The 27,711-nt window shown below is 37.4% G+C and overlaps 1 protein-coding gene across 1 annotated transcript; it reads right to left on the minus strand.

Moving 5' to 3' along the window:
* Positions 1–635: 635 nt before the first annotated feature.
* LOC145782344 (uncharacterized) lies at positions 636–20,306 on the minus strand. The gene is made up of 18 exons (XM_082594129.1): positions 20,249–20,306; positions 19,437–19,540; positions 14,745–14,853; positions 10,199–10,251; positions 8,585–8,694; positions 8,074–8,158; positions 7,736–7,857; positions 6,844–7,244; positions 6,513–6,679; positions 4,882–4,981; positions 4,416–4,592; positions 3,953–4,326; positions 3,330–3,524; positions 2,852–2,904; positions 2,002–2,083; positions 1,475–1,596; positions 1,039–1,138; positions 636–707 (listed from the first exon to the last, which is right to left on the minus strand). Exons 1-18 carry the CDS (start codon positions 20,304–20,306, stop codon positions 636–638), a joined length of 2,484 nt encoding a protein of 827 aa, XP_082450255.1.
* Between the last annotated feature and the right edge of the window lie 7,405 nt (positions 20,307–27,711).

Here is a 27,711-nt window from a genome sequence, read left to right on the forward strand (position 1 = left end):
GAACAACAATCGCCTCAAGAAATCCATTTTCTCTACAAAACACAGGATTTAAAATGATGAAACACCATGATTGGAATAGAACACTTTCTCTTTACGTTTTCGAACGATCAATTATATCTAGATACCTAATTATATCTATTCTTTCTTTTTCTAGACCTCTGCTATGTTTGGCATATATTGTTTTTCGATGTGGTCAGAAATAAAAACAAACTTAACTAGCTATTTGACAAAATCGTTGCAGACAGCCTTCATCTGGATACTCTAAGGCTGAAGGTAAAACAAAAATTTGAACAAGATTGATTCTCGTTAGAGGTGGCATCCAACAGACGCAACCCCACATGGAGCACGATTCTCTCTTATGGGGATCAATTCCTGTTGGATGACGTCATTTCTGATAATCACTGCACAATCTCTTGTCGTTATCACATCCGGACACGTCACATAGCCAGCTTTCCATCCAATCACGACATGACAGCTGTGCAGCGGTAATTTTAGCTTCATAAAGGTAATGTGATTTTAGAAGACTTGAAATATCTTCAGACGCAATGGTCTTCGCTGCACGCCACAAGCAATAACTGTGATGTCACAATAGCAAAACTGCTCTTCCACACCAAGCGGTAATTTACAATTATGTTTTAGGCCAGTGCTGGCGCTGAAGTCTCACATTGACCAGCGTCACCGCGACAGATGGGACAAGTGCGGTTTTTCTGCAAAGCACAAAACGAAGGCAATTGTTGATAAGTAATTAATGTAAAGAATTATGTAAAGGCTCGTTGATAAATTGCCATAAAAATATGAAATTTACAAATCGTAATCAATTGACAGTCGTGGCATGTCTAAACAAAGTTTGCTAAATGCAATCTCTTTTCACAAGCAATTGTGATCGTCAAAATGTGATTTCAGCAAACGTCTAATATTATACTAGCCGTTTGCCGAGACGTTTACTTTCGTTTGTATACGTATCACCACGGTTCGCACCAACCACAAATAACTAAACAAAATCCTCTCAGTTACAAATTCAGCGAATAGACTCCTCACCTTGAGCCATTTGTCCACACACTTGGCATGAAACTCATGATCGCAAGGCAGAACACGAATATGATCCTTCTGCTCCCACTCGCACATGCAGACGACGCACCTTTCATTTGAAGAGGATTCATGACGGAAACGTTTTTGAATTAAAACACAAGGTACGTAACGGCCCTAAAATCCGTTATTTTTACATTGATTCAACGTCTGTCTCAGCTGAAGATAAATTTACCCCATGGGAGTAAGTTTAACCTACCAAAGGGCTAATTTACAGAAGGTACGATTGCATGATGAATGTCAACAATCTAGCCTGATAAAGCTGAAGGGGGGAAATTGATCTTTGAATAGTCAGAAAGATAAACGAGTAGAAAAGAAAACATCTTAGATTGTGAGCATGGAGCGTTTTGAAATTGCATAAATGTGACGTGAAAGACGTGCGACTTACATCGGCTGATCAGTGCGATGGGTTCCTGGTTTGTAGCGATATGAAGATAGTTGGTCGATGCGTCCCTTCGACAATCCTTGTGGCTTCACACCACCGAGCCCTTCTGCGAGACTCAGGAGTATCTGAAAAGAAAAATCGATAACTTTTTACATATCACGATGCGGTCAGAAGCTTCTTTTAAGGGAAAGAAGAACTAAATGGAATCCTGATGCTATTATGATAAGCACGGAAAGTTTTTCTTTAGCGAAATGCAAAACTCTGCAACGTTAAGTTTCGTAGGTTTTAAATCTGCAACTAGGAGGGTCACCAAACTCGCTCTAGAGCGTTTGTGTTGCTCTAGGGCCTCTAGACTACTGTTGTTGAACTGGTTTCGTCTGCATTGTTTATGAAAAACATGTTTCAACTTGCAGGTGTTTTTATAAAATATGGCACATAAAACACATCCGATAAAAATTCACAAACGGGCTATAAAAAAAAGTGACACAAAAGTAATTTTCTGAATTAAAATTAGCTGAATAAAAAGTTACATCGAAGGGATTGGAATCGGATTCATCTTCCAGCGAAACATATGGATGTAAGGGCATGAATCTGTTGGTCCTGGTGCTGGAGCTGTGGAGTACAACGAACAAGGTTAAAACTTAATTGAACGTGACCACCAAGCGTGCTGTCCAAGAAAGGTTTTGGACAGTGGAAGTGTTGGACTACTACTACCCTACTACTAGCTCCCTACATCAAAAACAACTGGAAAAAGATAAATAAAGCCAAGGCCTGGTCGGGATCACTAGTGAGAAACTAGTAGTACGAAGGAAATAGAAGTACGGAAGGTAGAAGCAGACTCTGAGATATTCCGGCGTTGTTAGACCAGTAATGAGGTACGTTTCTTAGCTGTAACAAATTAACATATTGGAATTACGAGAACTTATAACACATAATGATGAAAAGATTTACTGCTTTAAAAAGGTTCGCAAGTCGCAAAAAATTATTTATGAAGCATTTACAATTTACATACTTTTATACAACGTTCAATCAAACTAAAACAAACGTTCTCCTACTTAGATTGCTAGTAAAATTTAACATTTTCGCCAGGAAACACTTCCAAAACTCCTAAGTTGATTTATTTTAAAAGCAGTTGAACAATAAAAAGTAAAGTAGGCAAAAGTGGTTTCACCGTAATTTTATATCATGTTTCACAATGGCAATTTTTCACCCATAATATAAAACAACAGTTTCAGTTCAGTAGGCCATAGCCGTAACAAAGGCCGTAGGCATTTCTCCCTGGAACAGCGTACTGCTCTCATGAGAAATCAAAGGCTACAGTCGAAGGAGCGCCACTACGCTCTGAAATTTTGCAAATACAGGAGGAAATGTTAAACTTACAAAGGCAATGGAAAGGCTTGGTTCACCGGGCGGTTCAAAAACCCTTGGGGGCTCTGAGATAAATAAAACAGATTGTTATTATTACACAAAAAGCATACTGGAAGTAATAATTTAAACAAGTGTTCGTGGCAGAGGTCGTTTGATTACAGATCCTCACGTAAGTATGTAATTATGACTACCATACTAACACTATCATGACAATCATAAGACACCGCTTGCATGAAATGAATGTGAACATTGGGTCACGACTCACGAGAATCTTTGGGAAAGTGGTGTCGCTAAGTTTTGCTTGTGTAGGAACTAAGAATGAAATCGGCTTTGATGATGTCACAGGCAACTCATTATCTTATGGAAAAGCTTTCAAACATAGATTTTACAATTAGCTTCAGCTGTGAATAACTTGCTTTTTATTGAAATTGCATTACGAATTACAGACTGGTGTGCGAAAAAAAGTTGTCAAAACGAACAACTTCTTTACCGGCGGAGGGAGAATGTCTGTTGAGTGGTAGTCGTGGTGCCAAGGTGGCAGGCCAGAAAATATCGGAAACGAAGTGGCCATGGGGTGCGCTGTTGGAACTCTAGGCTGCGGAGGAAGAGACGTATCTGGGATCGACGGCTCTCTTCTGGGAGTATCGGGTCTCATGGAAGCTGTACTTGGAAGATATTGCCAAGGCTGCGTAAAAAGAAAACAAACAGTTCTTAACAGTCAAACCAGAACTGTAAATCGGATGGGCATTCGGAAACTTTCGTGTTCTAATTCTGTCACAATGGCTTTGCAATTTCTCTTTCATGCAAATACAAGACGGACTATATAGTCCGTCTTGTGCAAATACAAACTGGATGCATAAAACTTTTCGCCGAAATCAAAGCGCTGATAAAAAAAAATAAAAAAAAACGTAGTAAGTTTATTTGAGTAAGTGCGAAAAAAAATTAACTCTTTTAAATTTCCAATAAATTGTCGATTTATAAGCTTGCCTTTCCAGGCTTGGGGCTGGCTTATAGTAAAGGACACGCATGCAACTTTCAACACAATATACTGCTGGACAAGCATACTTCAGAACTGTGTTTGTTGATGATCAATTGCACTGATGTGTAACTCACATTAAACGAAGGTGGTCTTCTGGGTGAGGAATAGGAAACACGAGTTGTGTCAGTTTCAGCTGCTACTCTTCGAGGTGACATGTAGCTGGGTGGATCTAAAGCAGCTGGTCTGATAGTCGTGAGAGGAATCCAAGGTCTTGGTGTCGCGCCATTCAAGTCGTTATTGTTGAGAACTTGTCTCAGGCGATCACTCCGTGAAGAAACAGGAAATTGTCGGCTTGGTTGGAACACATCAGAAGGGCGGTGTGTGGGACTGACAGCGGGAAAAGCATGAGCACTGTCGCGGCGTAAAGTTGGTACTTGGGGAATGGCCGCTCCGGGTAAATGCTGTGAATAGGGGAGAGCAGCAAGATCTTCACGCCTTGTCGTATGAGCTGTGGAGTACAAGTTTGCACTTAGAAAAGACGTGATTTACACAAAGATTTGATAAATTTGTCGGTTTCGTCGTTGAGAATTCACTTGCCTTGTTGTAACGATGGTATCGGACGCAAGACAGGAGCGTGATGTTCCGTTCCATGAGAAGTGAAATGACGAAAGTGGCTGGAGTAAAGGCTCGAATTGGCAGGTTGCACTTGTTGCGTACTGGCTGGTGGCCGGTTTCGGCCAGATAAAACCGGCAAAACGCGAGTCGAGAAAGGTGCTATAAAAAAGTGAAAACGAACAGATTAGCAAAAATAGGAGCAGATGTTGACAAATAGACGTGGCGTCCTAGACAGCGAAATCCTTCAATTTACATTGATTCAACGTAAGCAGACTTCATTGTAAACTTTAATGAAAAATGAAGATTTTTTTTCTGTCTGGGGGTGAATAGAAAGTTTGGTCGTTTGTATCGAATTCCACACATTAAGAAATTGCTGTAACATTTAGTTTAGCTTCATCATCAATGCTAAAATAATTTCATAATTTCAAAAAAAAAATATTGAGCCTACCACCAACGCCAAATGGTCCAGGTAATCCGCGTGCTCCGTTGCTGCCGTATGAACGAAATGGCAAAGATGGTATTTCGGCAGGAGAAGGTACACTTGGGTACTAAAACAAACGATACGGTACGTTAAAACATTCCGCTCTATGCAAAATCTAAAGTCTCAACACTTCGCAAACTTTTGTTAAAGTGCCCCTGACAGGTTGGATCCAAGTATAGTAACTTCTTAAAGCATTTCCTAGCGCAGAATTATACTTAGCGAACTTTTTAATCTTAACCTCGTAGCTCGACTGGTTAGGGCGTAATTTAATCAAACGACTGCTCCGCAGCGCCACCACAGGCGAAACTCCATATTTCACTGCTCTGGGACGACTTTGGTGGTATTACGTCATCCTAAGTGGACGTCGTTAGCAACGGATGAAACAAACGCTTCCTAGATGTAATTGGTGGATCACAGTTTGGTCGGAGTTGGTATAAGCGGTTGCTTTTTTCGAAGATTTATTGTTTTTTGCAGTTTAATAAAACTGTACTGGATACGTTCCTACAAAACCTAAAATATACTTGAAGTGAAAAATGAAGAAATCGTACGAATCATCAATCATATTTAATTCATCATCACTATTCAAAAATAAATAAAAGTTCTCTCTCTCTCTCATAATGTGCCTTCAGTTGGCCATTGAAATCCTGTGTAACGGCCATCTGGATCTGGAAAATTGTTTCGGATTCGCCAAACAATGCATGACGGCGCACAATCCGATTGTTGCTTCCGAGAGCATCACCTTGTAGTATACACTCCAACACATGTCTGTAGGCATTTTTACTTTAGTGGTATTAAGAAAACCGTCTTCAGTGAAGTGAACATATACGACTAGTTTTGTATGGCCCATCCCACTTTCGAACACTAGAAGAAAACTTTGATCATTTTCTTCTCAGTACCTTGTTTTGTGGGAAAGTGGGAAAAGAAAGCACACGGTCTTTGTCACTGACAATGTCACATAAACAGCAATTTGTAGGCATTGCCTCAACCATAAATTAAAGGTGCTGTTTGTGAGATACTGTTGTTACACTGCAAATGGCTATAGCCAGATTAGGAGTTAGGACAAATAAAAAAGTATGAAAATTGTAGCCCTATGAAACTGCAATTTCAATTGAATTGAGATGCTGTTTGATAAAAGTAAACTCAACCTATTTGATCGAAACCTGATAGTAATCATAAGTTCACTTTTTCATTTCGGTAATTCTTAATTTGCACATGCTTTAGACCAACAGAGCCCCACACATTCACGTTTTGCAGTAGCCGTACCATACTTTACCAAGTCATCACAGAGAAAGAATGTATCCTTCCCGCTTACTGTGACGTCACAGCGGTGTTGCCGTTTTTATTTTCGCAATTGAATGAGTGCCAGATTCGCCGATGTCAACGAAAGTTCGCAAGCGTGTAACTTGGTAGCCTGTTGATATTTTTTACGATTTGCTGGTCAGGGAAGTTTGTTAGTGTCATCTTTTTGGTATCTTAGGTAAATTTAGCGAATTTATTTTCCTGTCAGAGGCACTTTAACGACAGCTCCCTGCACACAACCATATTGACAAGTCAATGCAATCGATCGAACGCTCTAATTCTAATAGCTCCCAACCCACCTGCAATCTGTCTATAAGAAGTGGATATTGTTGGGGGGCTTCTGAGTGACTCACGTTGAGGGAAGTTGGCTGAAGATATCTTGAAATTCTCCTGTGACCTCTACGTTCTGTGTCATGTAAAACATACGTAGGTGTGTGTCTCAAGCGTCCTGGGTGAACGCGGTCATCTAGAAAAACAATAACGCGTTTATCAGTCCATCCTGTCGCGTATACGTATGACTATGGAAAACTTATGTTCATTTGGATATTGATATAGCGACAAATCTATGATTACATAACTTGAGAATGCAAAATCATCGATTAATCAGTGGTGAAAACTAGTTTCTCTCACTCTGTTCGATTTGTTGTGGGATCACGGTGTCTTCTTCCATGGGTTCACGGAGGCGGCGGCTCCATGCTCCTAACGCTTCAAATTGATTACCATCACTCTCGTATGGCTGCTGCTCTTCAACAGCTTCTGCTTCTTCTCCTACACCAGGAAAAGTCTCATACTCCGCTGAAGCATATTGAAAGCCAACATCCTCATCAGACGACTGCTGTTCCGAGTATAAATACCCAGGAGGAGATGACAAAACACACGGGATCGTGAATCCTCTCTCGGGAATGGGAGTACCGCTACGGAAGCGTATTCCCCCATACGAATCTTGATATGAGGTAGGACTACTCAAAGGGTGGTTTTCTTCTTCTTCAGCCAAATCGGATTCTTCCACATTTGTAAGGTCGATGATGGGACTTCATAAAACAAAACTTCAAATTTATTTATATTATAAAATCTAAAATCTAACGTAATTTATCATTACCAGTTGTTATAGAATGGTATTCAAAAGTTAATTACACTCAGATTGCATAAAAGTTTTTTTAATACCCTTTGCCAACTGCATATGCATTTCAAATTATGAAATATGAATATTGTTGTTAATCCAAATGCAGTATCTTAGTGTTTCTAAATAATCGCATAAAAACAATTAGGTAAACAGTCTCCTCCTTCTCCCTCTCCCCCCCCCCCCCCCCCCTTTCCAACAAAAACAGATCGGTTTTCTTTGGTACAAAAATGCAGAAACAGTAGGAACCTAAACCAAAATTTACACATTCTTTGCTACGTAAGTTATCATGAAGGTGAAAAAGCACTACTGTGCTTGCAACATCATCATTTTTATTATTATTGCAAATAATCGGACGGCCTTAGAATAGATACAAATCAATACAAGCAAATGTATATTTACATTTCGGTCTCCGGTGGGACGTTAAGAAATGAGGCAGTACTTCCATCATCATCCACATTCCTGTGCTCGGTGGCAGCAAAATCCTCCTCAATCCGAGATCCCACAAGAGAAGACGACAGACTCTAAAGATGACAAGAGGCAAAACATATTATCTTGCACATACTTTAAAGTAGCGGACTTTCAAAATGAACAGTTTTATTGCAATGTCAATGATAACTAAACTACTACGTGGCGATGTTGCTTAATCAAAGTGTGAGTAGTACTTTTGTTGCTGCTTAATAACCTTAGGCAAATGCTGAAGGAGCAAATTGAAGTGAAATTACGTTTTCTATACTCACATTCAATGCTGGGTAATTTCCTCGGTGATTGACCGACGAGTTGGATTCAGAAAATAGAGTTGACTGCTTTGTCGAGGCAGCATTGCTACAAAATGTACATAAATAGCATTATTGCATGGTTAACTCGCTTGAAAACATTCTATCTTACTGAACATTATGACTGACAGTATCGTATTATGTTATCATCATCGTCATGTACAGCGCCTAGGAGCATATTTGGCACTGCGAATGTGGGTGTGGGGGTAGATAAATGTTGTGAATATTATTATTGTTGTTGTTGTTGTTAATATCAGGTAAGGTTTCAACTTCTTCAAGTTATGAAAAAAAAGTTTTATTTTAAACGAAAGCATTTTTTGGGAATATGTTGTTGTTGTTAATATCAGGCAAGGTTTCAACTTCTTCAAGTTATAAAAAAAAAGGTTCTATTTTAAACGAAAGCATTTTTTGGGAACACGATTAATTATTACTGTGTATTAGAGACAATTATTGTATTACGTTGGTAGCTACTCACAGCGTAGGTCTGTCATTCGAAGACAAACTGCCTGGTGAAGTGATAGAAGAGTTGTAATCCACGTCGCTGCAACCCGATGTTCTTGGCCGCTTGGAAGGTGGGCTTTCAGACTAAATAGTCATGAAGTTTACATGATGATATAAAAGCAAAAATAAAATAAAAACGTAAACAGATACATGCTCTTTCAATTGCTCATTTTCCCTCAAACGTGAAAACGTTTAAGAAAATTTTCGATACAGTTGAGTGAATATACTTACACTATAGCCTCAACCACAAAAGCTATTCAGTCACTCGTGGCCGCTTGATGAAACCAACATACGCAACGTCTAAACGTAGCCTACATATGGAACATCGTCATTCACTGCGTATTAAGAATCGATAAAAAGTCAAGGAAATGCGGTAAAACTACACTGGTTTGGACTAACCCCACGCATACATTGAACCGTCAAATACTCCAAGTCTAACAGTTCATGAAAAAACGCGATTGCAAATACACAGGGTAATGAATGAGGGTATGACAAAAACGATCACTGTAATTTTTTTTAAATGTAATTTATATTGGGTGTGACGTAAAACAACACGATCATGTTGTTATCACACGTTTGTTAAGAAGACTAGTATCACACACCTGCTAGGCCACACCCACAGTCAATTTACACTAGGCTAATATTCTAACAATCTAACTGTGATATATCCGCTTCTACAAATAATTGTTAGTTTTCTCTCTCATTGCCGACTCCCTTTGATTTTTTCTAGTTGCGCCACTGCCCACAGTTACCTCGAAGGTAGTTTCTCTAAGTTTCAATAAAAAAATAAATGACCTGCCCAAACTCCGGGTTGTAACGGGTTAGATTACAGTATTTAGGATTTGTTTTACAGACAGTTTGGAAAGACTCGATTTTAAAGAAAAACTAAAATGTACAGACAAAACGGGACAAATATATCAAGATCAAGTTCAAATAACGATTAAAAAAACAAAACGAAAAAACCTTTGCGAGCGGTTTGCAGCAAATTCGGCTTCAATATCGATAATTTTGTTCAATTAAATTTGTCAGTGGACTTGCAATTTCGTTCAGCATTGCATGTTTGGCTGCTAATTTCTAAAATAGTGGCGATCGTTTGTTTTTCGCCTAAAGCGTTAAAATCGCCAGAAAAGGGTTCCAGTCATGATGTACACTAAATCTAAAAATAATTTTTGTAATATTTAGGACAATTCAAAAAGTAAGTAGTATCATTTTTACCCCACCCGATATACAACAATTTGTTGGGCTGAAGCGCAAAAGCAGCAATGGACTTGATGTTTGAATAATAATTAATAAAAGTATAAAACAAAGCACGTCCGCATCCGAAAAATAACGGGAACTATTCGACGCTTTTTAGCTGTCTTATTTCATTGAAAATAGAAAGTAAAATTCCAATTAAACGCTCTGTTTTCATGTGTAAAGCCAAATTTCCTTTCTAAGCTACAGAATATGATCAATCGGCTATGGCTGCCTGAATAAACGCGACAGTGTGTGAATTATCCGGATAGAAAATCAACCGTTTTTTACATTTGCAGACGTTGAATCAATGTTAGATACGGTGGATTTGCTGTCTGGGAAGTGTAAAGCTTACCTTTCGCGTGACAGAACATGAAGGCAGTGCGCGCATTCGTTCCGTGTCTCTGTCTGAAAACAATAATATGGAGTTGGATATTTAATACAACTTGAATCTGAAAAGGAATGGTCAAGAAAATGGCGTTAAAAACTACAGTTTTGATGAAGCTGTCGAAGCAAACATGATGATTAAGGCGATGTGAAATTTGAATGGACAAAATCGAATTATCACACAGGGTGACTACTGTTGTGTAGAGTATTTTTGTGAAGTTTTATGCAATAAAATCCAGTATCCGTAAACATGTAAGCGTTTTAAGGTTAGTATTTTCTAATTCTTGCAAGGTGATTCCACAAACAATACTATCACAACGCATCAATCCACGTGATCCAGATAGCGCGCTCTGAATGGCTAGTTAGGGAAAACGCGTTGTGTGCCGCACACACGCGCGCGCGAGCGATTGCTGTCTGCTGCTGAGAGATTTATACCTTGAGATGCTGAATTGCTGATTATTACTGAAGATAAGGCTGCAAAATTCAGATAAGAAGTTGTGTTCAGCCAAAATGTTTGCTATGATTTTATGCTTGGTTGTTAAATAATCATTCAGGCTTCGGTTCAAAGTTAGTTTAGGCTAGGTTTTCCAAATTGTGTAAAGTAGGCCTAAGAGGCAGTGTCTGTAATTATCAGGTCTTCTGGAATAAGAACTGCTTATTCAGGTGAAGTTACTGTTTGTGGTTCTGTATTTTTTATATGTAGCTTTGAGAATGACACTAATAAAGTTCATAGTATTACGGAAGGCTCAGACAACTAAGTTTTCAGCACTTAAATTCTTAGTTCTGTGTACCGTACTGTAAGTGGGCTATGTTTTTTTTCTTCAAAAAATGCATTAATCTCTTCACATATTATCTTTAGTTCATAAAGCTGACCTTGTTGTGGGTAGCATTGTTAACTGTTAAATCATGCCTAAAAGTTCTAAAAAGAGAGTAAGAAGCATGGAAAGCTCTTCTGTCATTGGACCCTCCAAGGAGCTTCCCACTGCTGATTTACCAACACTACGATATGTTCTTGCATTCTGTACTTTGTTGAAGGTGATACTCAAGTACTTTATTACTGCAAGTTTTTCTCTGACTGGTTTTAATTAAGCTTGGTAGTGACATAAAACATAGACCAACTCGTATATCTTCGTATGGATGAAGGGTAGTTGTTAAAAATACTAACATATAGCTTGCATGAATGAACAGTATATACACGTAGGCTACAATAACCAACTAGAAGACACTTTTCAAAACCTTAATGATTTGAAATAATTAATTGCACGTTTACAGAGACAGAGCACTCATAAGGAATTGATTTTTCAGGAAGCTGGAAAAAAGCTAACTATTCTAAATCGCATTCCTAAAACAATTGAGGTTTCTCCTCTCCCAACGTTATCGTAGAGTAGAAGCACCGTTATACCAAATTGGGCCTCTTGACAAAAGGACAACGAAAACGCTTCAAAAGAGAGTTAACAAAAAGGTAAGTTCTTACATACGGTATCTTTTCAAACTTTTTTGTCTAGTAATTTTCTATGAAATGTAAGGCTTTTATAAGTATATTCTTTGATAACAGGGTCATGCATAGACATGTCCCATGTTGTGTACTGGGGTTGGTTTGTTGTTATATTTGTTGAATGGAGCCATATGAGAAGGAGAATGGGTTACTGCCAATTATACAACCCCACTTCACCATTGCAGATGTAGTTCAACCAACTCTAGATAGTAGGTGGTTTAAGGATTTTTCGATTTCCTAAAGCATTTCCTCGTGGGAAAGTGATTCAGATGTTCTGATTTCTACGTCTGTAAAGGCAGGCTTGTGCTTTCACTAAAGCTAGTCGTGCTATGCCGAGAAGATTTTTCTTGACTATCACTGATTTTTACTGCCATTTGTCCGAAAGAGTATTAATTGTTATGTTTGGTATATATTGTTTTTCGTTGTGACAGTCAGAAATAAAAACAAACTGAACTGATTTACATGGATTATTTTGTGTTCTTTACATTTATCAATCACACAAAAAACTTGTTTTTCAAGAGCCTCAAACAACAGCGAGGAGATGATTTCGCTGCAGCAAAGAAGTCACAAGTGATAGAGGAAGAGAACTGGAAAAAACAGCAGTTTTCTGCAGCAATTGATGAAGAAATTGACTCTCCTTTCGAACCAGCTGAACTTGGTACATCTGAATGTGACAATGCCCCGGTATTCAGTGATGATCCTGCTCTGCGATCTTTTTCTGTGAACATGTTAGAAAATATTCGCAAAAGCAGTAACTCTTGTGATGTTTCTGTCCGCACTTTTACCCAACCAAAATTAAATTTGGATGCCAGCTCACTGTTCTCTTTGATTGGGACCATGCCACGCTTACTGAGTCTATCTGTACTTCATATTTGACCATGGATGAACTAAAGGGTTTGATAAACACAAAGTTTGAATACCCTCATTTTCCTGCCCATACTCAGGCTGTGCAGCGTCTCATTTGGGAAGTCACTAACGACTGTGGAAGTATTGCTGGCCATCAACGATGGGATGGTTTCATTCGGGCGAGAATTGCTTCGCGTAGGGTCTTGCCGAAAGCAAACACGAAATCTGACTTTCTTTCATTGGCTGCAGTATAATATTTTGATATTCACCACTGTTTCTTGTTCATTGTCTTTAGTCTTCATTCGTTTGTGCACGTTTTACAAGCACATATAAAGTTGGTTGGTTGATGTGTAAGCTACCATTGGAGAGTTGCAGTTACTATATCTGTCAAAAAACAAATGTAAATCGGCGAAAACAATCGAATATTAATGCAGTGCGTTGTGTGATTATGTAATACATATTACTACAACAAAACCAAACTGTCATCTTATGCACAGTGCATTCCTACTCTTGCCATGGAAGTGAAAAAGGCTTTAATATCATCAGTTTTTGCTGACCAAGCAAAAATAGGGTTGCCAGGTGATTGTTTAATATCTTACCGTACACCGCCAGACTTTACCTAAAAGGGCAACTAGCAGTCGCATCATATGTCATTGTTGTTGTGATTGTTAAAGTTGGAAATTTTTACAATTTAAAAAAAATAAACAAAGTTTTTTCTTCAAAAAAATTGTACCTGGCAACTCTGTGCTGGCAACAAATGCCAAAGACAAAATCGACTACATGTTTAAGGTTACTGAATATTTTTGCGTGAAATTTTACAGAAATACTCTACATAGCAATAGTCACCCTGTGTGATAATTCGATTTTTGATTTTTTAAAATTTTTTGATTTTCACATCGCCTTAATGATGATAGCTGTATCCATTGCAGAATGCAGATACGCGTTTCTTTCAGCGCTGTACGAGGCAGACGAGAATAGCCTGAAGGATGAAGAAGTTGAGTACAGAACGTTTCCGCGTATATCGACCGCAGCAATCAGTTCTGTGTTTCAAAGTCTACTTTGCAGCAACACATCTTTCAACATTTGACGCTACACTGTTGCTGTGCCTAAGCCAGGAAAATCAGTCGTTTTTTCCACATTTATTTTACATCTGCAACTGTAAAAAAGCACTCAAGTACTTTGTTTTTATTTTCGAACGTTTCGAAACCTTGAAACGATGTAAAAAATGAACCTTTTGCTGAGTGGAATGAAAAGTTAGAAAAAGCAATAAACCAGTGCATTGCACAACCATTCGCGCACACATGGAACCGCAGAACAAAAATATCCCCTGTCTGAGGTTGGTAAAAACGTGATTCACGATGTAGAAATGTTTCAAACTAATTGTGATGAAATAACAATCGACTATGAGAGTCCTGAGTAAGCCTGCATTTCCAGGACGTAGAATTGTACCATTGTTCAAACGTGCTGTGAAATAATGTGTGCTGTCTAACTATCTCCAAGCAAGAAAAAGCACATTGGAAAGTGACCATAGTTATAATCATTTTTAACTGTTCGCAACAAACATGTCACTTTGCATCCGTTGCGAGTTCGTCTGAAGTACAGTTGCGTACATAACGCACAACGTCACACAAGAGAGACAAAAAAGGAACGAAAGACTATTGCACCATGCATTCATATAATCAGCTGCTTTCACTTTGAACTACGATATCTATCCACTCACGAAGACAGTTAAATCGTTAGTTTAACTGTACCATTGATGGAATATTATCTATTAACAGAAAAAATCTCATGTTTCTGCAATCATATTCGGGTAGTTTCAGGTGCTTGTGGAAGTACCGTACTCAAGCTAGCAAAACAAACTGTCCTTTTTATATTGAGTTAACGTCTGCAGACATTGGATCAATGCAAACAAATTGAATGATGTTTATCACCACCAGGCACCAGCACAGGACCAAGTCATCAAGGTTGCAAAATGTGTGTTAGCTATAATTGTAGACCTACTGTTGTCTATGAACTATTTTGTACCCATGTTAGACTTCGAGCTCTTAAATGGAGAATTATTCTTTCAGTGCATTGCCCAACTGCAGCTTATCTTGCTTTTTTAGTGTACGTAGACAATGTACATACCTAAACATTTATCAGTAGAGTAATGGGAACAAACTAAACTACTTACCTGCAGAATGTAATCGTCCGCGCAAATTTTCTCGAACATCAGCAGAAGGTGAAAACCTTGATGTTTGAGATTGTGCTGCTGTTGAGGACATAAATGAATCGGAAGAAAACTGCAAGACAATAAGGATAGTTAATTAGTTATAGGTAACAAATGAGATGTCATTTCTTTCACGAGAAAAAAGCATTTTTGATGAAGAGCTGTGAAATCAGCACAAAATCTACAATATTATATGTTTAAAAACAACTCTTGACAATCTAAAATCATTACAACTCCACTGCCCTGCACCATCAGAAAAACTTTCAAAAATCATGCATATAGTTATGACAAATGAATCTAGTTTTTAACCTTTTAAATATAAAAGTGCAGGTTACACAATAAACACTATTAATACTACAAAAAGTGGTCAATGCCAAGCAAAACGCCAAGCTGAGCGAATTACATCAAATATATATAGTTACATGGCCACCTAAAGATACGGCCTGATTTGTCACATTTTGCAAAAATTTCCAGGTTTTTCTAACTTTGGGCCAGGGATTCATACTATAGGGATCGCCAACTCGGCTGGATATCCGACAATCGGAGTGTAAAAGTGTTGCCAGATATTTTTTCTATTTTTAGAAAAAAATATTACTTTTGCATTTTTAAAGTAGTAGGCCTAGTTACCCAAAACTTGCCCGTAAATAAATATTTTAAAACTAATCTAAAGCAATTTTATTATTCACTTATCAAACTATTATATTTTTGGCAAATTTAATCTCTTGTACATAAAACATATTACTTGAAAAATAATTACCGGCTTCAACACTTAAAACATGAAGCTCTTTATTCCTGAGGTGTATTTTTAAGTTTCTCAATTTTTTTTGTTCATAACTGGTTAGTATAATTTTTTTTAAACCTGCAAGTTTTATTTAAGTTTTGTACATAAATTCAGCACATTCTTATTGCAAAGTAACACAACTACAAACTACTTTAACTCAATCTTGTGCAACTTTAAACTTCAGGTTAGTTTTAAATGGACAAGCTTTGGGCGATCACTACTCTTTAAAAATGCCAAAATAACATTTTTTCTAAAAATATAAAAAATATCTGGCAACACTTTTACACTCCGATTGTCGGATTTCCAGCCGAGTTGGCGATCCCTATATTATGAATCCCTGCTTTGGGCGAACGTTTAAATAAATTTTTCTAAAAATTATATTTTTACGCTTTCTTTATTCTTTTCCCCAGATGACACAATAGGTTTTAACATTTTCACATGTTGAAAAACAAAGAACCTTCGATTTCGAAGATTTTAGTCAGACTGTTAATTTCCAATAACAGTCTGATTTTGCGTTTTTCAACTTACTTTTTCTCATTTGCTACTGCTTCCCCAAGGCAACAAAAAAGTTTTATGTCATTAGGAAACCGCAAAAAGTAAAAACATCTCAAAAAATGTCAGTCAAGCACTAGCAGTAGCTGTAATCAAAATCTGCAAAATGTGACAAATCAGGCCGCATCTCCAGGTGGCCATGATAGTTATTACTCTCTAAAACCTCTACAGCCTGTTTCACCCTAAAAGGGGGATCATCAGAAGGTCATTATTCAAATAGTCTGCGTACCGATTCTATCTGTGATGTTGCATTTCACATAGAAATGTATAGATACATTGGTATCGATATCTGTGATATCGGCCATTTTTTGAAGTATCGGTATCGGCTAAATGTGGCCGATACTAAAAGTAAAAAATAAAACGCATTTGTTGCAGATTTTGCGTAGTCAAGAAAAATACAGATTTTTTGAAGTGGTAACTAACGTCACGCTGATGTAAAAAATGACAACTTATTTAAATTTTTGATACTTGTAAGTCACTTCCATGACATTGTTACTTCCCAGTAAGCCAATCAGCGGATTTTTACGTTGATTCGACGTCTGCATACCGTACGTTGAATCAACGTAAAAAAGGATTAATTTGCTGTCTGGGTTGCAATGATTCTTTGACTCAAAGAAAACGTTTTGTTTTCACAATCGTTTCATTCTTGAATTTTAAAGAAGACTCAAATTCTCCCATATTTATCATCACTGTTCCTTTTTTATTTTTAACAGAGCATAAAACTTGTAAATTTTTTGTCCATACGACGCCATAACCTCAGATAGCAAATCAATCGCTTTTTACATTTGTTCAACGTTTGTAGACGTAAATTAATGCAAAAAGCGATTGATTTGCTATCTGAGACTTAACATCATTTCAATATTTAATCGAATATATTTTCCAGATGTTTTTAAACATTAAACTTTTGAATTGCTGAAGTTTTTCGCAGATCAACATTTCGTTACATTGACGCAAACTAGTAAGCAACAGAAATGGCGAAGAGCATATTACACCCATCAACACGATTTTTCAGGTTTGAACTTTACATAAAACTAATGAAGAGTAATTTTGGGGTGCTGAATCCGAATCTGACCTCAGATTTATTCTATAAGATCAGATTTTTGAGATATACAGTAACAACAAATTGTAACTTTTACCAAAAGTGAAAGATTTGACGTTGCACTGTGCTATAGCCTATCCAGTAATCCGTGCCCATGGGGTGCATAAATAACTAAAATACATACACCCACAAACTACAGTTTTGGTACAAATTTGTTTTGACGCAAAATTATTAACAAAAAAATAAACACAAGCTAAAAGGGAAGCTGCAAGTATAAGTGAGCATCCTCTGTCAATGTTTTATTATAATTATATATATTACATCACCAAGATTGAAGCAAGCCTATGGCAATGCTTGTCCAGAAACCTTAGCTATTTTGGCCTGTATAACACCAACCTTTCGTGATGACACTGCAAATATTGGTGATAAACATCAAATCTTCCACTTTTGGCAAAATTTATTTTTAAACAAATTATTAAAAAAGCACTTTTGTAATCATCTCAAAAATCAGATATGACAGAAGAAAGTTCACTAGGACAACAAGTAATAGTTAAACAAACTGATAGAACAAACACATAAAAAAAAAACGATCAAACTGCATGTTTTTTTAATAGGCTATCTTGCAATGTAGAAACGATGCAAGATTATACATTTTTGCTGCCTGGGTAGTGGGTACTGAGTAGCCTTAACCAAGCCTGGCAATAGCTTCAACCAAACAACAAGCATTTTTATGTAGAACACTAATTGTCAAATAGTTTTTAAATGACTACAGAAAAAAACTTTGTTTACATTGTATATGCTATACGGTATATACTTAATTATGGGGTCTGCTACTAATTGGCGAATCCGATTCGGCGAGTTCCCTATTCGGCAAGAGCCTTTTTCGGCGAGTTTTTGAAAATCAAACAACGCCTTCTGCAAATCCAACGATTGAATATTCAGACATTGAATCAATGTAAAAATGAACTGTTAGGCTAACTGGGTTCTTGGAACAAATCGAAGGGCTTCTGTGAATGTTTCTCAGTTTCAACGTATCCTAGTCAGCAAAAGTTCTCTTTTGTATACGATTGCAACATTTAGCGACGTTAAAATGATGTAAAAACGGCAATTTCTGCTGATCGGGATAACTAGGCTACGGTAGCCTACCCGATAATTTCCTTTCAATCCAAACTGTAGGCCACACATTTGGTTAGCACTTTTCATTCTATTCCTACAATGTCAAAATGAACTTTTAGACTAACTTTCATTCTGTTACTACAATGTAAAAATGAACTGTTAGGCTAACTGGGTTCTTGGAACAATTTTATGCTGGTCGGGATAACCAGGCTACGGTATATACCCGATAATTTCCTTTCAATCAAAGCTAAGCTGTCCACACATTTGTTGATCCAAAGTAATCATTTTAACTATTCAAAAGTACCAACTTATAGACATAAACAAATGAAATTTTAATTTAATAGTTCAAACATTTTATTTTTTTCCGATAATTTCCTTTAAAAATTTCAAAAACTCGCCGAATAGGGAACTCGCCGAAAAAGGCTCTCGCCGAATCGGACTCGCCGAAACGGGCCATTCCGTTAATTATGATACCTTATGTGAAGACTGAAGGGTTTGCACAAACCCTCTATTAATTTTAGAAACCCCAATTATGATGCCTATTTCTTCATTTATACCCCAGCTCCAATCATGGTGACCTTTTATAATAACTACTGGTAGACACTACTATTATGAGTTATGACATAACAATGCAGTTGAGATTGGATTGATTGAATCTTCACAAATAAATTATGTCAATTCAAAGCTTTTTATATTAGTTTTATGCAGGGCCATTGCAAGGATAATTTGGGCCGGGTAGCAATGAGATCTTCAAACCCCAAATCAAGACATTTTTAATAAACTTGCAATATATCCAAAGAATAGGCAATAATTTTGTCAACTTCTCTGGCCCCTTGGAAAGATTATGGGGCATACATACAGGCCCCTAAAATGATCCCGAGCAGCAGTCCAAAGTATCTTCTTGACCCCTGTCAATGGTAGTGGTTTTATGCATATATATGATATAAGGTCAAACCTAGCATTTGATTTAACTCTTTACAAACACCAAAACACTAAAGCATGGGCAAAAATATCGATATCGGCCAAAATATTGGTATCAGCATATCTCTTAATTTCGCATATATAAACATTTAATTCACACTTGAAAATTAATGCATCATCCTAAACAATAAACATATATATATAGCAAATTAGAAATGCAGCACACAGCTGATTAGTCTGTACTTACAGTTTCAAACAATGGAAACACTCTTTTATTGGAGATTTCAGCAGACTGTCTTGTTGAAGAAGATGGGTCACTTTCCAACATTCCATTTAAATTCTCATCATTGTCTGTAAGAATTTATAACACTTTTTTCACAAACTTTTGTGTAAATACAGCATAGCGATCTGTTTCAGCCTAATGCTGTAGGTTTGTTGTGGTATTAGCAGGTTTGTTGTTGTTTCAATGAATAGTTTCAACAAAGCAATCTGTCTGTGCAGTGATCTGTTGTAACAGAATAATGAACCTAACAAACTAACACAGGAAATGGAAAAAAATTGTACTAAAAACTAGAATAAAGCATTGATGATAACAAAATCTTTTCTAGACTTCCAGAATAGAAATTAAATAGTTTTTATGAATGAACTACCACCTTATTTACAGTAGTTAGCAAAAGAATAGTGCAGAGTGACTGAGTCGATCAATCTATTGAGTTTATATGTTAAAATCAAATTCTAATCAATACTAAACTTGAAAAAGCAAGATGATCAACTAAAAATGCATGAAGGCTTTTTTCTAAAACTCAAGTACCGGTAGTAAAAATACTGCACTTCATTTCATGTTAATTCTGGTCTTTTAGACAGATTAATAAAATGAAAAAATCAATATTGAAGTAACTTTTGTTAAATTCAGGTAACCTTTGACCACATGAAGTCAAATATTTACAATTATCAAAATATCATATGGCACATCAAAAAATAGCATGAGAATCCTCTAGGAATTTACATCTCTAAAAACCGGAGACTTTTACATCAATTATGTTGACTTTAGTTGAATACCTTTATTTGTGAGAAGTAAGCTTGCTTCATCCACACTTGAGCTTGTGGCAACAGGCATAATTAAATACACATGCAGTACACCAAATCGTGAATATAAATTACTAGCAACAAAACAAGTTTATGATTTCAATCCAGTAAACTTAGATTTTCTGCAATAACAAATTGTTGGTCCACGTTTTTTAGGCGCAGACAGTTAGGCACCGATCAAATAGGCATGCACACTGTGGCGTCAGGATATTTAGGTGTGGAGCACTGTGGCGCCCGTTCATTTAGGTGCTATTCCTAGTAAAGTCTGCAGATTGTATCAGCTCAGCTTTGGCAAAACCTAGTCGGAGTTTTGACAGAAAACTAAATTACTCTTCACTCAAGCCAACCGCTTGAATATAGGCAACAGTATATTTTTTACTGATGTTTAGTGTAGTTATTATTTGACTTAACTAAAAGTGAACTCAGTCATGTTCGGAAACTTGAATAATTTATTGATAAAGCTTTCGTCGACGCAAACCTGAGCTAACAATAAAGAAATGCCAAACACGCACATTAAAAAAACAATATATTTTTCTGTTCAATATAACATTTTGTGTGAAAAGCATTGCCGGTTTAAGCAGCTTCACTCACGGAAGCCATGACATATTTTTCTGTTCAATACAACATTCTGTGTGAAAAGCATTGCCGGTTAAAGCAGCTTCACTCACTGAAGCCATGACTAACAACAAATAAATGCACGTGTATTAACAAAACAACATACTTTTCTGTTCAATATAACATTTTGTGCGAAAAGCATTGCCCTACCAGCCAAGCTGATACAATCTACAGACTTTACTAGGAATAGCACCTAAATGAACGGCGCCACAGTGGTCCACACCTAATTATCCTGACGCCACAATGTGCGCGCTTATTTGACCGGTGCCTAAAAGACTTGCTCCCCAAATTGTTTATAGCATTTGGAGCTTTTCTCAACAAGGCTATGTTGATTTCGAGAAGTCACTACTTCGCTTCCATAGCTTTCAGCTGAATTGGATTTCACATAGAAACCATCACTTTTGTTGACAATAATAGGCTATTACATAAAGGTCACTAAAGGGTATATAGTGATTCCCCTAAACACGAATTTTTGGTAAAATAACCCGAAACACGAATTTCAAATAAAACAGGCTAATGTTTGTTTAAACTCAAAAACTGAAATGGCACAGGCAAGAAGATTGCTATCCCTATTTCTGCACTAAAAATGAGACAAAAACTGCTTTTCAGATTTCAGCAAATATTTCACCTAGGCCCAAAACCCTGTCCCTAATAAAATTGAAAACTTTCTGACCGTCTGCACTAAATTTGCTGTTAAATCTCTTCTGGTGAGCCTTAAATTGCCATTAAAACATCAATAAAATCAGAAAATAATACTCTAGCGCCATGTGGCACTGAGCACTCACTAGTACAGCGAGCAGTTGCGATTCGCTAACCACAACGGTGTAGCTTCCCACACTAGCCATTTCAATTCTTGTCGATGTCAATTCTTGCTACAAAACGGCTGCCGAGAAACATATACGGTAGTTGATTGGATGGTCTAAATGGCTAGCGTAGAAGCTACACCGTTATGGTTAGCGAATCGTAACAGCTCGCTGTACTAGTGAGTGCTCAGCTTTGTGCTGATAGCCGGAAGGACGCTCCTTTCTTCACAATGAGGTTGTCATCTTAGGCGCAACAAGACCATTTATTGATCAGTTTAGTGAGGATTTGTAGTCCCATTGCTTTCATTTTGAGCCTACTTACTCTGCCATGACATTGTTTAAGCTTGGTGAGTTTATTACAACGAAAGGTGGAAATTAAATCACAAACTGATAGAACCAGCTTACTGAAAACAACCAAGTTACATAGGTTTTTCAAACGTTTAGCAATGTAAAAACGATGCAAAATTATACATTTTTGCTACCTGGGTAGTCTTGGCCTGGTTTTATCCTTTGCTGAGAGTAAAAAAGAAACACAAATGATAAATATTGGAGAAATTCAGTCTCCTTCACAACTTAAGAATCGAACAACGCAAAACTGCTGAAACAAATCGTTTTGTTTGAGTGAAAGAATCACTATAAGCAAACAATGCCAAAAGGTGCGCGCATGAAGTCATGGGAGTGTGAGGTATCAAAAATTTGAACAGGTTGTTATTTTTCTACATCAATGTGACATTAGTTACTACTTTAAAAAATCTATATCTTTGCTTCTGCAGAAAATCCGCAGCAAACGTCTTTTTTTACATGTTTAGTATCGGCCACAGTATCGGCCAAATTTTGCCGATGCCGATACTCAAAAATGGCCGATATCACCGATACCGATATATCGGTATGTATACATCTCTAATTATACAGGCTAGTGTGGGGGTGCTCAGAGCCGGAGACAAATTTACAAATGTCAATCAATCAATGGTTTATATGTCAGTAACAGGAACATAGTGTTGTTTGAAATATGCAAAATGTCCCGGATGATTTAAATCCGAACATCTCCATTTTCTCAGCATGTGACGTAGCCTAATATCTGTTGCATCCATGCTGCCTCCAAAAGGCAACAAATGGCAATGCATTAACTATGATGCCATAGTACGTCTCGCGCGCACTCATCACGCAGAGCAAGTCAAAATATTTGAATACTTTGTTAAATCATTTTAATTCCTCCGTGTTGTTTTCGTGTTTCTTATGCTGTGTTGTTCATTTTAATTTCTTTAATAGCTCAGTTGGTTAGCGCGTGACTTCTGGAATGAAGAAGCTTTAAGACCAAACGCCGCTGGTTCGACTCTCAGTGTGTGCGCTTGAGCAACGCACGTTAAAGACTGCTCTCCATTCAGCGGCATCTAATGGATGGAATAATTCCCTGGCAACAAGACTTCAACAATAGGAAACTTCACTCTGTCAATCTCGGTGACCGGGCCTGCGTCAGTGATTTAAAGCCTCTACAAGTATGCAAAACTGCCAGGATTAAGCTCTGCGAGAAGCTTTCTCAGTCCGAGGATAAAGATTCAATCAATCAATTGATGAGTAACGTCATCACTGCTATTGTGTTCTCAAGTCTTTAAAATCTTGGATTGATATTTTTTCACTAAATAAATAATTAGGAAAAATGCGGATCCGCGGTAATTTATACATATTTTCCTACAGACCAACATCGTTTTCGGGATCCATTACGCCAAGGTTTGTTTTTTTTTCGGATGAAACTATGTGAAAATAATCAGTAGGTATGCAGGAGCTAACCATGTCAAATGGAAGCAAATTTATTCCAAAATAAACGTGCAATTGAAAGATTTGTTGTATCCACGAATTTCCCCAATTGCGCATTTACGCATTAGAGATTTTTCCCCTTCTACGAAAATCCTGCTCCCAATTCACGATCTTCTTCCGTATTTCCGAAGTTGGTGGAGTTTTCGCTTGAAATAAATTGTTTTGTAAGGTAGACACAAGTAGCTAAAAGTGGATTACCACCAAAAAAATATATCTTCAGAATTAAAGAGTGGGTGATGAAAAATATTTGGTGTTTCAGAAAAAAAATTCGTGCTTAGGGGAATGACCATATATTGAAAATAGTAGTTGAGTATATCTTCACTGAGTACCAGAAAATTCATTCATATACTATTTTGACAAAATGAACAAATGAAGGCTGATGCCTCTCCCAAACATTCTTAGCAACAGAGGTGGGCACCCCCTACTTGGGTCAAAATAGCGCGCGCTACCGCTACCAATTTACAAAAGTAGCACGCTACCCGCTACTCGGGCCAAAGTAGCGTGCGCTACCGCTACTTTTGTCTAAAATGACACTAGGAAACACTCAAATCCCAGGTGACGCAAAAATGACCTTGAAATAGAATGTTATCATTCGTTTACATTAAACTGTCATTTAATGTCGTAATAAAAAACACATTCTAAGGGAAACTTATTGTTACACATCATTCAAAAACACAAGCATTTCAAAATGAGAGTCACTAAGTCCTGCCCGCTTTCGCTTAAGCACATCTTTTCCAACAGAGAAAAGTCTCTCCACCGCAGCACTGGAAGGAATGGGGGTGTTGTATTCAATGAACAGATGTTTATTGATGTTTATTTAATGAACAGATTTATTGTTTTAACTTGGTATTCGAAAAGCTCAATGACTTGCTTTTGTCCAAAAAAAACGGCCACAATTGCTGCTTCCTTCTGCACCGACGTTTCACGAGATGGCGCAAGCACTCCAAAAAAGACATCCTCGGAGTCACGACTAGTGTTTAGGGATAGGCAATTCAGAATATACCGAATCCAGAAGGATTCGGATCCTAAACTATCCGAATCCAAAATGGCAATAAAACCGGGTAATAAGATTCGGTTTTAAAGATATGCATAAGTCTTGTGCAAGCTGTCAGCTTGAGACAGTGAACTGAAAAAAGTGTGGTTTACTCACTTTTTTCTTTGCACTGACACCATCCGCAGTTTTAAAAACGTTTTGCACGTGGTTGTGCACGCACGGCGCATGCATCCCTACGTCACTCACCCACATGAGCAATCAAAGAAACCAAGCGCGCAATTTTCTTCACGCTTTGTACATATGCACAAAAATGTGCAATGCTTTTTTTCAATTCACGTGCGTATGCGACTCTGCGATAGTTTGACTGGTGGCGTAACAAGTTAACATTGAGCAGATGTCCCTGCTAAAGGAGTTGGCTCTGAAATATCTCAGCATACCGTACTTGCCAATCAGCTTCTTCTGAGCGATGCTTTTCCAGTGCGGGCTTGGCGGCAACTAAGCTGCGCTCCCGTTCAGCGTTGCCAGATGGGAAAGTAAGATACCAAATTAAAAAATTCTGGTGAAATTTAGAGGTCTTTGGTGCCAAGCTTTTTGACCTTGGAACCAGACAACTTTTTGGTGAAATTTTCCCCACTCAATTTTTTCAAAAAAGTTTTTTCAACTTTTTTTAACTTTTTAGCAAATAATTCCTGCTTGTATAGAAAACATTTTGCAAGGTTTGCATATGCATGATGGCAGTGTCTTATGTCTTAAAAACTATGTGTATTTTAGGCAAAATCGATTTATTTAGGGTGTTTTAAATAGCTGATGAAATTTTAGTTACTTTTTGGTGTCAAGCAGCTTCCAGCATCTGGCAACACGGCTCTCGTTTGTCTGGCAATCATTTGGAATGCCATAGCCCTTGATGTGTTGCACTACAATAAACATCTACTTCTGGGTTTTTTTTTTCGCTGAGACTTTTCGGTCATTTGTTCAAAATGACTTGAAAAAATTCGGTCATTTTTTATTTATTGGTCATATATAGTATATATTTTTTCGGTCATTTTGACCGAATCGACTATACTTTTTTCGGACATTTTGCTAAAAAATCGGTCAATGACCGATAAATGACCGGAAAAAAAAACCCAGATCTACTTTGATTGTGTTGCTTTTGTGTCTAAATTTGCAAATAAACATTGCATGAAATTTTTTACTTTTTGCATTGCTGGAGCCTAGAAGTTAATAGGATTCGGTATTCTGGATTTGGTTTAGTATTCCGGAATAATTCTGGAATAGTGAATTATTCTGAATTGCCCATCCCTACTAGTGTTGGTGTCACTCTTCTCGGTATCAACCTGGCTTGATGTCTCCTGCAACAGTCGAATTACCATCTGTCTTGACTTTTTTTCGCAGTGCGTCAGCAATCAGTATCATCCGTGGAAACATAGTGCAGAAATTGTAGCCACAACGTCTTGAAGGAGGGATGAAGACATGATGCCATAACACATTGCATGTTGTTGAAGCACTTGTGAATTTTTTCTTCACCCATTCAAGGACTTTCTCTTTCAACTCCTCACAGGTCACAAGATCACTGATCTCGGTCAACTTCTTCGCGTAAATTGTGATGGTTGGAAGCAAGACTCCGTAATAGGCCTATGCCTTGGACTCGCCCTGGAGAATGTCAAAAGCCTGGCAGATAGGCTTCATCACACGAAGATATTCGCCGAAGAAGTTGACGTCAGCTAGAAAACAAATTACAAAGAACGACAGAGAAATACAAATTACAAAGCTAGTAAGCCATCTTTTCTTTGTTGTTGAAAAACCAGCAAAGGAAAAAAAGCAAACTTAATATTTGAGCGACAAGGGTTTGAAAACAGATGTTATAGATGTTGTAGGTGATAACTAGCATCTGTGTAATCTAAAATCATTCTTCTCTTTTCTACAGAATGGCAACTGCCAAGTACTAGCAGTAGCCTACTCTGTTTGACTCTTTTCATTACAATGATTTAAAAGACATTACAGAAAATGCTTTATCTGGCTCTTATCACAGCAATAATGACACATGTTAACATAGCAAAGGTCTAGAAAAAAGGTAGAAGTGACAAAACGCAAACCTTAAAATGTGCTTGGGACCAAAATAAGTTGTAAGTTAAAAAAATTGGCATGGTCGTAACACCTTCAAAAAAAATGTAAAAAGATAACAAGGAAAGAAACAGCTATTAAAAAAACAAGCAAGATTGATATTTCACACATGTAGGCTTCTAATTATATTTAGGCCTAGTTGGTACTTTAGTGGAATTATTTCACCTGGGTCTTGGTTAAACTAATCAATAATTGAATACACATTAGCCTAAAACTTTTCAGTATTGTGACATTGTCATCACCTAGCCTGGTCTACAAAAGACATGTTCCAAAGTTGGACTGAGTCATGTTGTTCATGAACAAAAATTGGAGAAGTCCATAAACTTCAAGATGATCGCAAAACACGAAATGTTGCTGAATAGAATGAGCTAGACCCTCCCAACTGAGAGCTTTGGTACGGTACTATTCTACTAAGCTGACTTAAATCGCCCTTTTCTTTTGCTTTGAGCAGAATGAATGACGTCATAGCATTAAAAACGCAGTTGAGAATGTCCAAACTCCAGTCTCCAAACGCCACAGCTGAGTGGCTACCACAATGGATAGTTTTAAGGGTAGGCCTACAGAGAAAAATCCACCCAGGAGTAAGAGAATTTATTGAAATGATTAATTTGGAAACTAATTTAGAATAATGAAGGTCTTTACTTGCAGTTTTATTTGATTTAGACTTTTAATTTGGTTTATTTGACTTTTTCCGACCTTCTGCTTCTACAAATATGCAGAGCTGCAAGTTGTTGCAACCGTGCCAAAATCCTAGCACGGTATTCAAATAATCCCTTCTCTCTCGAGTACGCTTACATTCGCGTTTTGTCGCTTTTACCTTTTTCCTGACCATGTGATGTTATGACAAGCGGTGTTATTTTATTTTATTTTTTGCTTTGATGGTCGGAAATAAAGAACATGAATACGTACAAAAAGAAATTAACGTTAACATGGGATTTAAGAAATCGACTGCACATATCGCTACAAAATCAATATTTTAAAATATATATAGTAATTTTTTCCAGATTACCATGTCCTTTTACTTGAAATGAAAGGTGCACAGAAGTCGGAGATTTGGGTTATTTAGAAGCCGGTGTCTCGGGCGACGG

The sequence above is a fragment of the Aplidium turbinatum genome, chromosome 13, assembly GCF_918807975.1.
Source record: "Aplidium turbinatum chromosome 13, kaAplTurb1.1, whole genome shotgun sequence".
NCBI classification, from domain to species: Eukaryota; Metazoa; Chordata; class Ascidiacea; order Aplousobranchia; family Polyclinidae; genus Aplidium; species Aplidium turbinatum.

Coding starts and splice junctions, on each gene's coding strand:
- LOC145782344 (XM_082594129.1), bottom strand. CDS start 20,306: ATGCCTGTTGCCACAAGCTCAAGTGTGGATGAAGCAAGCTTACTTCTC. Junction 10,252..14,744: donor CGGACGATTACATTCTGCAG/GTAAGTAGTTTA, acceptor TATTGTTTTCAG/ACAGAGACACGGAACGAATG. Junction 1,139..1,474: donor CATCGCACTGATCAGCCGAT/GTAAGTCGCACG, acceptor TTCAAATGAAAG/GTGCGTCGTCTGCATGTGCG.